Source organism: Acinonyx jubatus, chromosome B1 (assembly GCF_027475565.1).
Source record: "Acinonyx jubatus isolate Ajub_Pintada_27869175 chromosome B1, VMU_Ajub_asm_v1.0, whole genome shotgun sequence".
Lineage (NCBI taxonomy): Eukaryota > Metazoa > Chordata > Mammalia > Carnivora > Felidae > Acinonyx > Acinonyx jubatus.
Genome location: NC_069382.1, coordinates 24436828 through 24450058, shown reverse-complemented (window position 1 = coordinate 24450058; position 13231 = coordinate 24436828). Strand labels below are relative to the sequence as shown.

Here is a 13231-nt window from a genome sequence, read left to right as displayed (position 1 = left end):
ACTGGAAAAAAAATCACAAACCTGAAACTAATATTACACTATGTAAGTGAAATTAGTCAGAGAAAGATAAAAATCATATGACTTCACTCATATAAGGACTTTAAGAGACAAAACAGATGAACATAAGGGAAGGGAAACAAAAATAATATAAAAACAGGGAGGGGGACAAAACAGAAGAGACTCGTAAATATGGAGAACAAACTGAGGGTTGCTGGAGGGGTTGTGGGAGGGGGGATGGGCTAAATGGGTAAGAGGCACTAAGGCACTAAGGAATCTACTCCTGAAATCATTATTGCACTATATGCTAACTAGTTGGGATGTAAATTTAAAAAAAGAAAAAAAAATTACACTGTATGCTAACTGGAATTTAAATAAAAATTAAAACAAACAACAACAACAACAAAAAGAAAGGCTTTTGAAATGAGGCTACTAATCAAATAATAACCAAATGTTCAATGTTTCAAAGCTGTAAATTGTATGAACATTGAGATATTTAAAAATGTTCTGCTCTTTGAGGATGCATACTTAGGCAGAAGAGATGTTTGTTAGCATTTCTGAGTTATATGCCTGAATTAAGTCATAAATTGTAGGAGGGGTCTACCCTATGAGGGACAAAGAAGGCTTAATTTAGATAAACATTATGTAAAGGTCTTTCAATTGCCAGCTTTTGATGACATGATAGATATTCTAGGACCTCTCTCCTCAAATCACAAGGTCTTGGAGCCCAACTCAATTTCTTTTACCACGCCGGACTCGAATCCCCTTCTTTGCTGGAAAGTTTCCATTTGGCCTTCCAGATTTCCTTTCTACTCTGTCTGTGCAGGAAGTCTGACCTGGATGGGAAGGGGCGCCATATGCTCTGGTTTTCCTGGGATAATCCCGGCTTACAAGGGCATCCTGGTCAGTTTAGCATTTGTCTCAGAATGTTCCTTTTAAAAAACAAACAAACTAGACTTTATTTTTCAGGACAGTTTTATGTTCACAGCAAAACTGAGTGGAAGGTACAAAGATTGCAACTATACCCGTTGCCCTTACACATGCACAGCCTCCACCATTATCGACAGCCTCCACAGAGTGGTACGTTTGTTGTATTTATTATTTGGTTGGCACATCCTGATCACTCAAAGTCCATAGCTTGCATGAGAGTTCACTCTTGGTGTTGTAAATTCTGTGGATTTGGACAAAAATATATGACATGTATCTACCATTATAGAATGATACAGAATGGTTTTGTTGCTCTTAAAGTCCTCTGTGCTCTGACTATTCATCTCACCCTCCCCCCAACCCCTGGTGACCACTGATCTTTTTACTGTCTCCAGAGTATCACATAGATGGAACCATAGAGCACGAAGCCCTTCCTGGCTGTTTTAACTTAGTAATTTACATTTAAGTTTCCTCCATGGCCTTTTCATGGCTTGACAGCTCACTTCTTCTTAGTGAATAATATTCCATTGTCTGAATATAACAGTTTATGTATCCATTTACCTACTGAAGGACATCTTGGATGCTTCCGGGGTTTGGCAGTTAACTATGAAAAATGCTCCAATAAGCATTTGGTTGCAGGTTTTTGTGTGGACACAAGTTTCCACTCCTTTGGAGTTTACAACTTTACCACTAAAGAGTGTAATTGCTAGATTGTATGGTAAGATAATACTTGGTTTTGGAGTGTTATTTTTTAATGATATAAAATTATGAATAGTGTATTAATATGGGTCAGGGCCTGTTTTTCTTTCTGGCTTCTATAATCTTGTTTAGTAATGTGTGATATGCATGTGCAGAGAACAAAGTTCTCACTTTGATATATGGTTACATCTGAAAGATGACTAGTGATAAAAAAACCTTTCTTCCTGGCCCTTTCCAGATGTCATCTAACAAGCACCTGCTTGTTTCAAGAACAGCATGCAGGTTGCTCGCTGGTTTAACAAAGTGCACTCGGACACACGTGGCAAGGGACAGCTCAATCCTGACTTCAGGTAATGATGGAACTGTCTGACTGCTGCCCTACTGGTCACTTGATGTACCAGTCAGTTGTTGTCTGGTGCCTGCTATGGTCTGCAGGACATACAGAGCCTGATGGGGGAGGAGGGAAACATGGGTTAGGTATATGCGAAATATGCACACATGAAATATGTGGGGAAACAGAGTTGGAGCAGTCCTGCCAAAGTGTATATAGTAGTCGGGGCATTCCTGTTACAGCAGTCTCATCATTTAATGTAGGGTCTAAACATCTGCAATAATTATGTAATTACTGAGTAACATTTTTTGCAGTAATTATAATTAATTTAAACAACTCCTTTTACTCTCAAAAGTGTGCTAGTTTGGATGGTAACTTATATGGAAACATTTTGTATGGATTCCATCAATAGGGTCTCATGCCTCATAGCTTCCAGGTAGGTTAGGCCTATGGGGACACCCAGTAGTGACTGTAAGGGTGTGATACCGTGATTTGTAAAAAGAAATATATATTTGATCTTCCACCTTGTTCCTGGCACAGAGCTTCTACAACCCCTGTAATTTCCTAAATTTATAAGAGTGATAAAGGTGTCTTTTTTATGTTAATGAGGTGACTTTGGAACCTAAGAATGGAGGCTGATTGCCAGTGGAGCCAGGCAAATAATTAGAGGGTTGGCACTTTCAGCCCCACCCACCAACCTCCTGGGCTGGGAGAAGGGCTGAAGACTGAATTCAATCACCAATGGCCATGATTTAATCAATTGTGCCTATGCGCTGAAGTCTCCATAAAGCCCCAATGGATGGGGTGCAGAGAGCTTCTAGGTTGGTGGACGTGTGCAGATTTGGGCAGAGCTGTGCACTAGAGGGGGCATGGAAGTGCTGCAGTCTTTCCCCATGCCTTGCCTTACACATCTCTTCCATCTGGATATCCCTGAGATATATCCTTATATAATAAACCAGTAGTCTAGTAAGTAAAATGTTCGGCAGAGTTCTATGAGCTACTCTAACGAACCAATTGAACCTAGGCGGTGGGTCATTGGAACTTCCGATCTATAGCTATCGGTCTGAAGCACAGGCAATAACCTGGGCTTGCAACTAGCATCTGAACTGGGGAGGGAAAGGGCAGTCTTGAGTGACTGAATCCTTAACATGTGGGATCTGCCTTCTGGTAGATAGCGTCAGAATTCAGTTAAATTGTAAGACACCCAGCTGGTGTCCACAGAATTGTGTGGGCAGATAGAAGTTGAGGAGAATGGAAAGAAGGTTGAGAAAAGGAAAAGTCAGAGAGAGAAGCTGTAGTCAAGAAACAGGTTATAACAGTAATCAGAAGGGTCAGCATTTTGTGAATACCTGGATGAAATGAGGGCAAAATGCCCCAATGACACAGGGAATAGGCAATGCCTATTGAGAGGTAACACTTACTCAGTGCTCACTCTATTCCAGGCACTTTTCTAAGCACCAGCAAATAATAGCTAATATACTATTAATAACTACCCTATGAAGGGACTACTGTCATTATTCCATTTTATATAAGAGTCAATCACATAAGAGACAAGGTAACTTACTGCCCAAGGTCTCAACTTTCGCAAATGGTCAAGCCAGTAATTGAACGCAGGATTTTAACACAGATTAAGTCTATGTTCTTAACCCCTACTCTATGTAACTTCTCTGGACTGAGATAATTACTTTTTCTGTAAACACCTGCTACCATAGATAGCAAGAGAAATAAAATAGATGAGAAACCAAAGATATTGGTATTGTTTTTAATTACTGGGAAATAAAAACTGGAATGTGAGTGTAAAGGAGTAATTGAACATTCATCACATTGGAGATGCCGACTGGGTGGATGCGATGGATTTTAAAGGAGCAGGGGACACTAACACAAAGTGAAACATGAAACCCTGGCACTTTTTGCCTTTTCTACATGTCAGTCCTGGGCTGGTTTCCCCTTCCCTGCCCCCCGCCCCGTTTTTCCCAAGCAGACATTACTGGCTAAGAGTACACTCACTGGAGTAAAAAAAGTCACTTACTTTTTATGACCACACTCGAAAATGTTTATACACTTTCATGAGACAAATTGAATGCTCTGCAGTTTAACCTCATGTGATGCTTCCAAAGAAACACAATGGAGTGAGGTTCAGTCCAAAGCAAGGAGCAATTTAAATGGAGCTGGCTTTTGCAGACCTGGGGTTTTTCCATCAATCATCAGTGATGGTAAAGTGCTGATTTATACTTACAATGGTGCTACCTTTCATCAAGGTCAAAAGTAATTGGTTTAGTGGCTGTTTCATTTACAAGAGTGTTTATGTTACAGGCACATTGACAAAATAAAAAACATTCTTCCAAAGTGAAAGTAATGCAGGAAGCATATGATGGACACCTGACCCTAAAGAGTAATCTTGTATGATAAATGGGGTTCCATTTTCCCCCCATTGGCAAACACTATCCGGTTACGGTCTGCATCCCCAGCTTATTCCTCTCAGCATCTTCTCTAGGCTGTTGCTTAATTCTGAGACTAGATAATTAGGGCTGACAAAAAGCTGGTTTGGGTTTTAAACAATCAAATTGGCACTATATCAAATGATTTCTAGTTCTAAATATCAGCAAGATGCTACTTTATTATCTTAAACTGTGTCCTAATCACATCTGGGATACATGGCCTCCTTGTGATTTCTGCTATCCATGAAATGGGTTAAAAATGTACCCTATCTTTGCTTTGAGAAACCAGGCTCCTCTGGGGGTAGCTCTTAACTTTTTTATTGGGTGCAACTTTGTCCAATGATCTACTTTTTTTTGGTTAACAAAAGAAAATATTGGGTAGTATGTTTTAAAACAAGATATATGAAAACCATGTCATATATCTCCTATTGAAGGATTACAATATAGCAGTTTCCTAAACTCACAGAAGTAATATCAATCCAGTAACTTAAAATGCAAAATCTTGTAGTAGGAATCATACATTTTTTTGAATAGTCAGGTTTATTCATCTATGTGCTTAACAGAAAAATAGTCAATAAAGGAATTAGACACTATAAAGAGATTCCCAAGTAAGATACCTAAGCAGTTCCATATATTTTAGCAACAAATAGAATGTTCCATCTGTAATGAGGCTCTTTCCTCTTTTCAATTAATCACTGTCTTTTCTGTAGGAGGTTACCGTTACATAAGCCCTGCATCAGGGGGATAATTCATCTAGCTTTCAGGAAATTTCCTTCTTTGTTTTTGATAAGAAACAAACATAAAAATTGGCTTTTAAAAGTGGCTGTAGGGGCACCTGGGTGGCTCAGTCAGTTAGCGTCCAACTTTGGCTGAGGTCGTGATCTCACAGCTAGTGAGTTTGAACCCCACATCATCATCGGGCTCTGTGCTGATGGCTCAGAGCCTGGAGGCTGCCTTGAATTCTTTTTCCCTCTCTCTCTGCCCCTCCCCTACTCATGCTCTGTCTCTGTCTCTCAAAAATAAACAAGCATTACAAAAAAAAGTGGCTATTATTTGTAGGCTCTCTAAATAATGATTCGCACCAAATCCACATGGTCCAGATAAAAGAGGTGACTTATATAAGAATTCAGTAAATGTGCTATATTCTCTGGTAAGCCTAGTTTTAATTCCCACAGCCCTTTTCTTTAGTATTTGGGTCAAAATTCCATTAACAAAGGGCATTTTCCCACATATTCTCCACTTTGGGAGACTTGAATACTAGAACATTAAAGATTTATTGAGCTGGCCTGACAAATGTTTCGATTCAAATGCATTTTTTCCACTGGGATTTTGAACATGTGTTTTTTTTTCAAGAACTATAGTAAATTTCTTTACACTGAACAAAATTCTGAATATAAATCAAATTGCTTTTATTAAATCCCTTAATTTATTAATCAAAACATTAAAGATATTATCTACTGGATATTTTAACTGATATCCACAGCTGCTGAATACGTTCAATCATTCTGGTTTTTAAAGCAATATGTTAGTTGCTAAAATTAATGAATAATAGTCTTAATTGTTGTGGTTACTGTTTGGAAGCTTTTTGCTCTACTTAAAGGGCAAGCACCTTGAGGGCAAGTACTACAGTATTTTTACAGTATAAGAGTATACCCCCTATAAAACTTTTTTACTATATTTCTTACTTTTTTGTCTATTTATACCACCTTTAAAACTTTCTAACGTTCATGAACTGTTAACATTGAATTGATATTATTAACTTGAATTTCATATAGAAGTGGACATTTTAACATATAATTAAACCCCAAAGAATTTACAGTGGGTATCTAGGGACCTCAGATATTGTCCTATAGCCTTAAGAAGGTTAAACACTTCAGGGGCTCCTGGGTGGCTCAGTCAGTTAAGCTTCGGAATGCTGATTTCAGCTCAGGTCATGATCTCACCTTTTGTGGGACTGAGCCCCCTGCTGGGTTCTGCACTGATAGCACAGAGCATCTTGGGATTCTCTCCCTACTTCTGTCTCTGCCCCTCTCTCCTCCCCTGCTCTAGTGTAAGCACACTCTCTCTCTCAAAACAAACTTTAATTTTTTCTGATTTTTTTTTTTATTTTTGAGAGAGTGCAAGCAGGGGAGGGGCAGAGAGAGAGGTAGACAGAGGATATGAAGCGGGCTCTGTGCTGACAGCAGCGAGCCTGATGCAGGGTTCAAATTCATGAATAGCGATATCATGACCTGAGCCGAAGTCCAATGCTCAACCGACTGAGCCAAGCAAGCACCCCAATAAGCTCTTTAAAAAAAACGTTAAACACTTTAGATCATAGTTTTCTTACTTTTAAAGTTTTAGCTTATCTTTAAAGTTCCAAATTTTAAATAATTCTTAATTTGTGCTGAAGTATCTGAGTTTCTCTTGGAAATGTCTGTTAGTAAAATACTTAGACTGAAACCGATGAGTTCTAGGAGGTAATATTTCTTTACTGCATAGAGATGGCATTACCCATAGAGTTTGTAATGGTTTTGATATATGTCCACAAATTCTTTGACACTCCTCCCTTTAAAAGGTAGAGCCTCATTTCCCTCCCTGAGTATGGCTGAAATAACACTGTGTGACTTCCGACACTGTGTCATAAAATGTGTTGCAGCTTCTTCCTTGCTCTCTCTTTTGGATGGTTTGCACTGGGATAAGCTAGCTCCCATGTCATAAGGACACTCAAGTTGCCCTACATGTTGACATGGCAAGGAATGGAGGCCTCCTGCCACCGGTCAGGGGAGTCTTATCAGAAACACATTCTTCAGTCCCAGGCACACCTTAAGATATCTTAAGTGCAACCTCATGAGATGCTAAGCTAGAACCAACTAAGCTGCTCCTGAATTTCTGACAAATGGGTGTGAGATTATAAATGTTCATTGTTATTTTACTTTGCCAACTTTGGGGGTGATTTTTTAGGCAGCAATAAATGGCACACTTACCAATACATTTAAGTGAGGAACTGTTGTAAACATCAACAGAACTCCAAGTAAACTAAAATTCATCTTATTTCCTAGGGAACTAGGTCTTTAAAGTCTCCTTTTTTTAAATTTTTTTTAACGTTTATTTATTTTTGAGACAGAGAGAGACAGAGCATGAATGGGGGAGGGTCAGAGAGAGGGAGACACAGAATCTGAAACAGGCTCCAGGCTCTGAGCTGTCAGCACAGAGCCCAACGTGGGGCTCAAACTCACGGACCACGAGATCATGACCTGAGCCGAAGTTGGCCGCTTAACCGACTGAGCCACCCAGGCGCCCCTAAAGTCTCCTTTAAAAGACTGTTTCATGTTTGGGGCGCCTGGGTGGCTGAGTCAGTTAAGCGTCCAATTTCGGCTCAGGTCATGATCTCCCAGTTGGTGAGTTCGGGCCCCATGTCAGGCTCTGTGCTGACAGCTCGGAGCCTGGAGCCTTGCTTCGGATTCTGCGTTTCCCTCTCTCTCTGACCCTCCCCTGCTCATGCTCTGTCTCTCACTTTCTCAAAAAAAAAAAAAAAATTAAATAAATAAATAAATAAATAAATAAATAAGACTATTTCATGTTTAAAGATATTAATATACTCTTAATATAAAAAAATCATAAAATTCCCCTGCTACAATTAAATAGCCTTTCCTTTGGTGGCAGACCTAATGAAAATGAGTAGAAAGCTGGCCTCTCTTCTTCATTATTATTCTGCCTTCATCCTTTGCAGTTAACCTTTCTGCCTGGGTTGATGGTCATCATGCCTTAATTTGTGTTTATTTAGCTCCCCTGTATATCTTAAGTCAAATCAGGAGCCATATATAGCATAATAAAAATTAATTTCTCCTCCTAAGGAAGTTAAGATTTTCAACAAAGAATGATGTGAGCATACAGTTAGGCATATGGTATTCATATCATACTGATATACATAGAGATAAGGTAATGCAACAGAAGGAATAACTCATCGTAATTGACTATAATATATAGTGTCTTATTTAAATCCCACAGTAATACTGAGGCCTAAAATAAGCATTTCACTAGTTGGTGGTATTATGTCTTTTAAAAATAAATATTTTTTCTGATTATAGATGTATCTGAGAGACTTTGATAATACAGAAAGATACTCTCGTGCAGTGTTAGTGTAAATCATGTGGCAAGCTGGCTTAAGAATTATGTGAGATGGTTCACGTATCTCAATGCATTTAATTCTGTGGCTTCATTAGAATCTACCAGGAGGTGCCACTGAGCACAAGAGGGCCATGTCTGCTATTCGAGAACAATGGATACAGAGTCTGGCATGTGAGATTAATTTTTTTAAATCACATATTAGAGAGAGGCTGGCCATGTTGAAAAGTTTTGTTGTTTTTGCTGTTGTAGTGTTGCCTTTTAGATCACCGTGTTGTTGCAGGCCTTTCTCAAATACGCTAACAAGGGGACTCTCCAGAAACACCACAGAAAGCCACCTGAAGATTTTTTAGTCACTCATATTATTAAGGAACATGTAGTAGACATGTCTCTAGGGAAATTCCTTAAAAATAATTTTAAAATAAGCTCTAACTTTATCAATAGGCTCTAGCGTTCCTTTTCTTTTCCTTTTCTGTGTTAATCTGAGTCAGCTCTTGGCTTCAAAACCAAATTCAAACCATGGACTTTTACTTATGAAATGAAAATTGGAAGATTTTTTTCAGATTAAATCTTATTGCATATCAAGCTGTTTTACTAAACTTGAAAATTTGGGATTTAAACCAACCAAAATGCAATTACAGTTGTGTTTTACTTGCTAAATCTCAGAGGTGTTATGTTTGTATGTGTAATGTGTGTGTGTGTGTGCGTGTGTGTGTAAGGCAACTGTCAGAGTATCAAATAGTCTTTTGGTAATAATTTGGTGATGCTGTGTAAAGATGATTTACCAAAAAATCACTTGGATTCAAGTGACTGATCTATTTAAACGTCATATACTAAAAACTGTTCTGCATTTCTTGAAATTACACAGCACACAGATGAACTACATAGAAAACAGACAACAAAAGTACTGAGAGTGAGGATCGTAACAGAAATTTTTTTTAGGATCCTGTAACTTCTGACAATTATTTTACAAAACTGGGGAAAAAAAACAAAAGAGAAACCTCAGAAGCTGGTTAGTCTTGGGTTTTTGCTTGTAGAGTTTGTTCAGAGCCCTGAAAGCCTGGAGAGAAGCAGGAGTGAGGTTAATGAACTTGGCTTTCAGACCAGAGCCCGTCCCTCGAGGAGACCGTTGGGTTATTTCACATAAGGCAGGGAGGGATAATGTGATACATAGGAATTTTTTTTCTTGCATCCAATAGTCATACTAAATTGCACAATACTTTATAGCACTTCTCAAACACTTAAACATGTTCTGGGACAATAATTTCATACACACACAAAGAAAATCTCAGAAGGCCATAAATGCTGCTCTGCTACATAACAGAAGGCTGATGAGTGGGTGGTTTCTGAGGCCTCATCATAAGGTAGAGACATAAATGAAGCAGGCTGTCACTGAACAATTCTCAGTAAATAATTGGTCTTTCATGTGAAGACAAACAGCTGCTGGAACTCTTTGGAAAATGCTATAGAAATTTAAGAATTCATAGAGAAAGAACTTTTGGCATTATCACAGACGAAGGTCAGAAATGAATATTCTCTGGGAAAAGCAAACACGAAGAGAAAAGACTGTCTTCTTGTATCATGTTTTAAAACACGCAGTGGTTTATATTTATTCCAATTTAAAGTTAAAAAATGACTCTACCACTTAAGACTCAATATTGCAAGGTAATGAGGAAGATATTAAAAATTATAAAGTATAATTCCTAGTCTTGGTGAACTTGAGATTTAAGAGAGAGAAAAACTGCGCTAATGATTCAAGAAGCTGAGAGGTGATGTTTTTAGTAATGATTTAAGAAACTGAGAGGGTCCAGCTTTTTACTTAAGGAAGGCTTGCTTACACTTAGACCATAAGTCTACAAGTATCAGTTGACTTCCACTTAAGCGTTCAAGATGTGTTATAGAACATCCAAAGGCTCACAAAAATGTACACGTAAATATACATATCATGCCATTCGTAATTCAAAAGCCACCAAGGCCAGCTTATTAAGTTAGACAAGTAATATTGGCTCCCAATATCTTTCCTCCACTAAGTCCACTAAAAGAGCCTACCAAATCAGCTATGTTTAAGGAATAAAAAGATAAAACTGGGACTTCCAGGCATTCCCACATCAGAGTAGTTAGATCAGGGGTTCTCAAACCTGACTGTGCATCAGAATCACCTGGTGGGCCCTGCTCCCAGAGTTTTCAGATTCAGTAGGTCAGGAGGTTTAGGGTGGGGCTCCAGAGTTTCTATTTCCTCTATGCTGCCCTGGGGACCATATTTTGAGAACTGCTGAGCTAGAAGAATATACTGGTTTTGTTCTAGTTCTGAAAATAGAATCAGTGGCTGGAGTCTGGTGAGTGACAGAAAGGATGGCACTAGGTGGTGTCTAGGTTATATAACAGTTTGTCTTTATGGTAAGCACTCGCATCTAAACGTGGGGATGTAGGTAGATGAGTGATGATGTGACCCACTTTGCAGTTTTCAGAGCTCACCCTGGCTGCTAAGAGGAGAATGCATGGGGAAAGAAGAGGACCCACGATGGCATTAACAGGGAAGGGATAACAGTTCAGGAAAGACAAACGACTGCCTCTTGAGCTGCAGTGAACATGGGATTGAATGAAGATGGGGGAAGCGGTCAGACCTAACTTATATTATGGAGGGGAAATCATTAGGGGTCACTTGGTAAAAGATTGATTGTGGGAGTTCGAGAGAGACAGAGCTGCCAAAGATAGTCTCCTGTCCTAAGAAACTGGGCGGATGGAATACTGCAGAAAGAGAAAGCTGAAGGGGGCTAGGGCTAGGTGGTAGCAGGAGCCAATTTTGGTTTTGGACAAACTTAACAAGACACTTAAATTTTTTTTTAAGTTTATTTATTTATTTTGAGAAAGGCGGGGTCGGGGTGGGGGGAAGACAGAGTACAGGAGGAGCAGAGAGAGTACAGGAGGAGCAGAGAGAGAAGGAGAGAGAGAATTCCAAGCAGGCTTTGCACTGTCAGCGCAGAGCCCGATGTGGAGCTTGAACTCTCAAACTGTGAGATCATGACTGGAGCTGAAATCAAGAGTCAGATGCTTAGTTTACTGAGCCACCCAGGTGCCCCTCAACCAGGCACTTTTAAACGGTTGGATCAGAAGAGAGGTCTGAGCTAGTATAAATTTTCTGGGGCCTCAAGCTAGGGGGGGTGAGGCCCCATGATGTGAGAGTACGTCATGGGAAGTGAGTAGGCCTGGGACTGGATGCTGGTCTCTAGGGGCTAAGTCAAGAAGAAGCCAGCAGAGCACTGGCCAGAACCAGTCAGAGCAGAGAGAAACCAGAAGGCTTTGACATCACACAGTCTGAAAGAAGAGATTTCTGAACTGAGAGGTGCATTCTGGAAGTGGGAGGGACACCATAAGATGAGAATGAAAATGTGATCATTTGGTGTAGCAGCACAGAAGTCAAGGAAGTTGCTGGAAAAGTCAGTAAGGGTAGATGTGGAAACCGGACTGGAGCGTGTTGAAGAGCAAGGGCAGGTAAGGAAGCCAAGACATTTGTTAACAGTGGTCCAGACATGGATTCATCCAATTCCATTTTAAACAGATATTATGCAAGAGGTACCTTGGCCCTGGGGAAAAGGTGAAGACTAAGGTTCCACCTTGGAGTGTCTCATTACAGTCTAGATCGGGAGACACGCAGGTAAACATCTCCTTTCTTCCCTCTCCTAGACTTTCCTCAAGCAAGTATTACTTCCTGGAGGTTTGATGATCTGCTAGTCTTGCAGAGATTCCCAATTTTTTCATATCAAGACATGAATAAAAAATTATAATATTGGCACAGATCATTGGGTTAACTAGAAGGGCTCATCAAAGCTAGGTCTGTATCCTGGAAAAACTCATCCCTGTCTGTGGGTCCAGCCTGCAGGATAAACAGAATCCCAGTCCTCCCCAGACTGGTCTAAACCTGTCATCACCTCAACCTAGGTGTGGTCAGTTCTATTCATATCTAGTTTCTTCCCATCAAAATGACAGTTCAAAGAGACCCAGGGGAAAGAAAAGTCTTGCAGAAACAGTGATTTTTCTACTGAATTTTTGGGTGGCCTGATTTTTGAGTGTTTTATGATTAGGAAATAGTACCACTACTAATGTAAAATCTATCTGATCTATATTATTATTTACAAGTCTTTTTACACATTTTTGTGTATATTTATGTCACATACTTCTCTAACTAAACTCTAAGATCCTTCAGTATGGGACCTATGAATATATTTTCTTTCTTTTTGTTCTTCCTGTGCCAATGTACCATCTTTCATGTTGTAAGTAATGCTTATTGACTAATAGATACACAGGTATGCCAAGTCCACATATGATGCCCAGGCTCAGGCTTTGTAGTACAAGAGAAAGGAACATTGCTTTATCAAGACTGATTTTTGCCTTTGGCTAGTAGACTCATCCGAATCTAAAAGAACCTGGCAAAATCTGGCTGGGGTGGAGCTTTAGAAGACCATGTACATATATTCTGTGTATTGATTATTAGATATTTAACTCCATACTTGTGAAGTTTCGACCGAACACAAGGGTCTACCCCACTAAGACTGGTGTTGGCTCTGTGCCTCTTTTTTTTTTGGTGCCACCTTCCTTTAGTGGAATGTTGCATATCCTGTGAGCACTGAGCAAACATTAACTATAGGTGATAGTTTTGAGGCCAACACATTCGAACTAGTCACCAGCTACCTTTCTCCAGGTCTCTTTTGCTAAAATGGGGACCTTTCCATTG

The 13231-nt window shown here is 39.6% G+C and overlaps 1 protein-coding gene across 8 annotated transcripts in view; it reads right to left on the bottom strand.

The window, feature by feature from the left end:
• The window catches only part of DLC1 (DLC1 Rho GTPase activating protein), a 423086-nt gene that overhangs the window by 222722 nt on the left and 187133 nt on the right, over window positions 1-13231 (bottom strand). Inside the window, exon 5 of one of the 8 annotated variants that reach the window (XM_053216364.1) lies at window positions 1133-1168. The exons of the other annotated variants lie outside the window; for them this stretch is intronic. Coding sequence (XP_053072339.1) covers window positions 1148-1168 — 21 coding nt within the window. The 3' untranslated portion in view covers window positions 1133-1147. Of the gene's footprint in view, window positions 1-1132; window positions 1169-13231 lie in introns of those variants that run through there. 8 annotated transcript variants of the gene reach the window in all.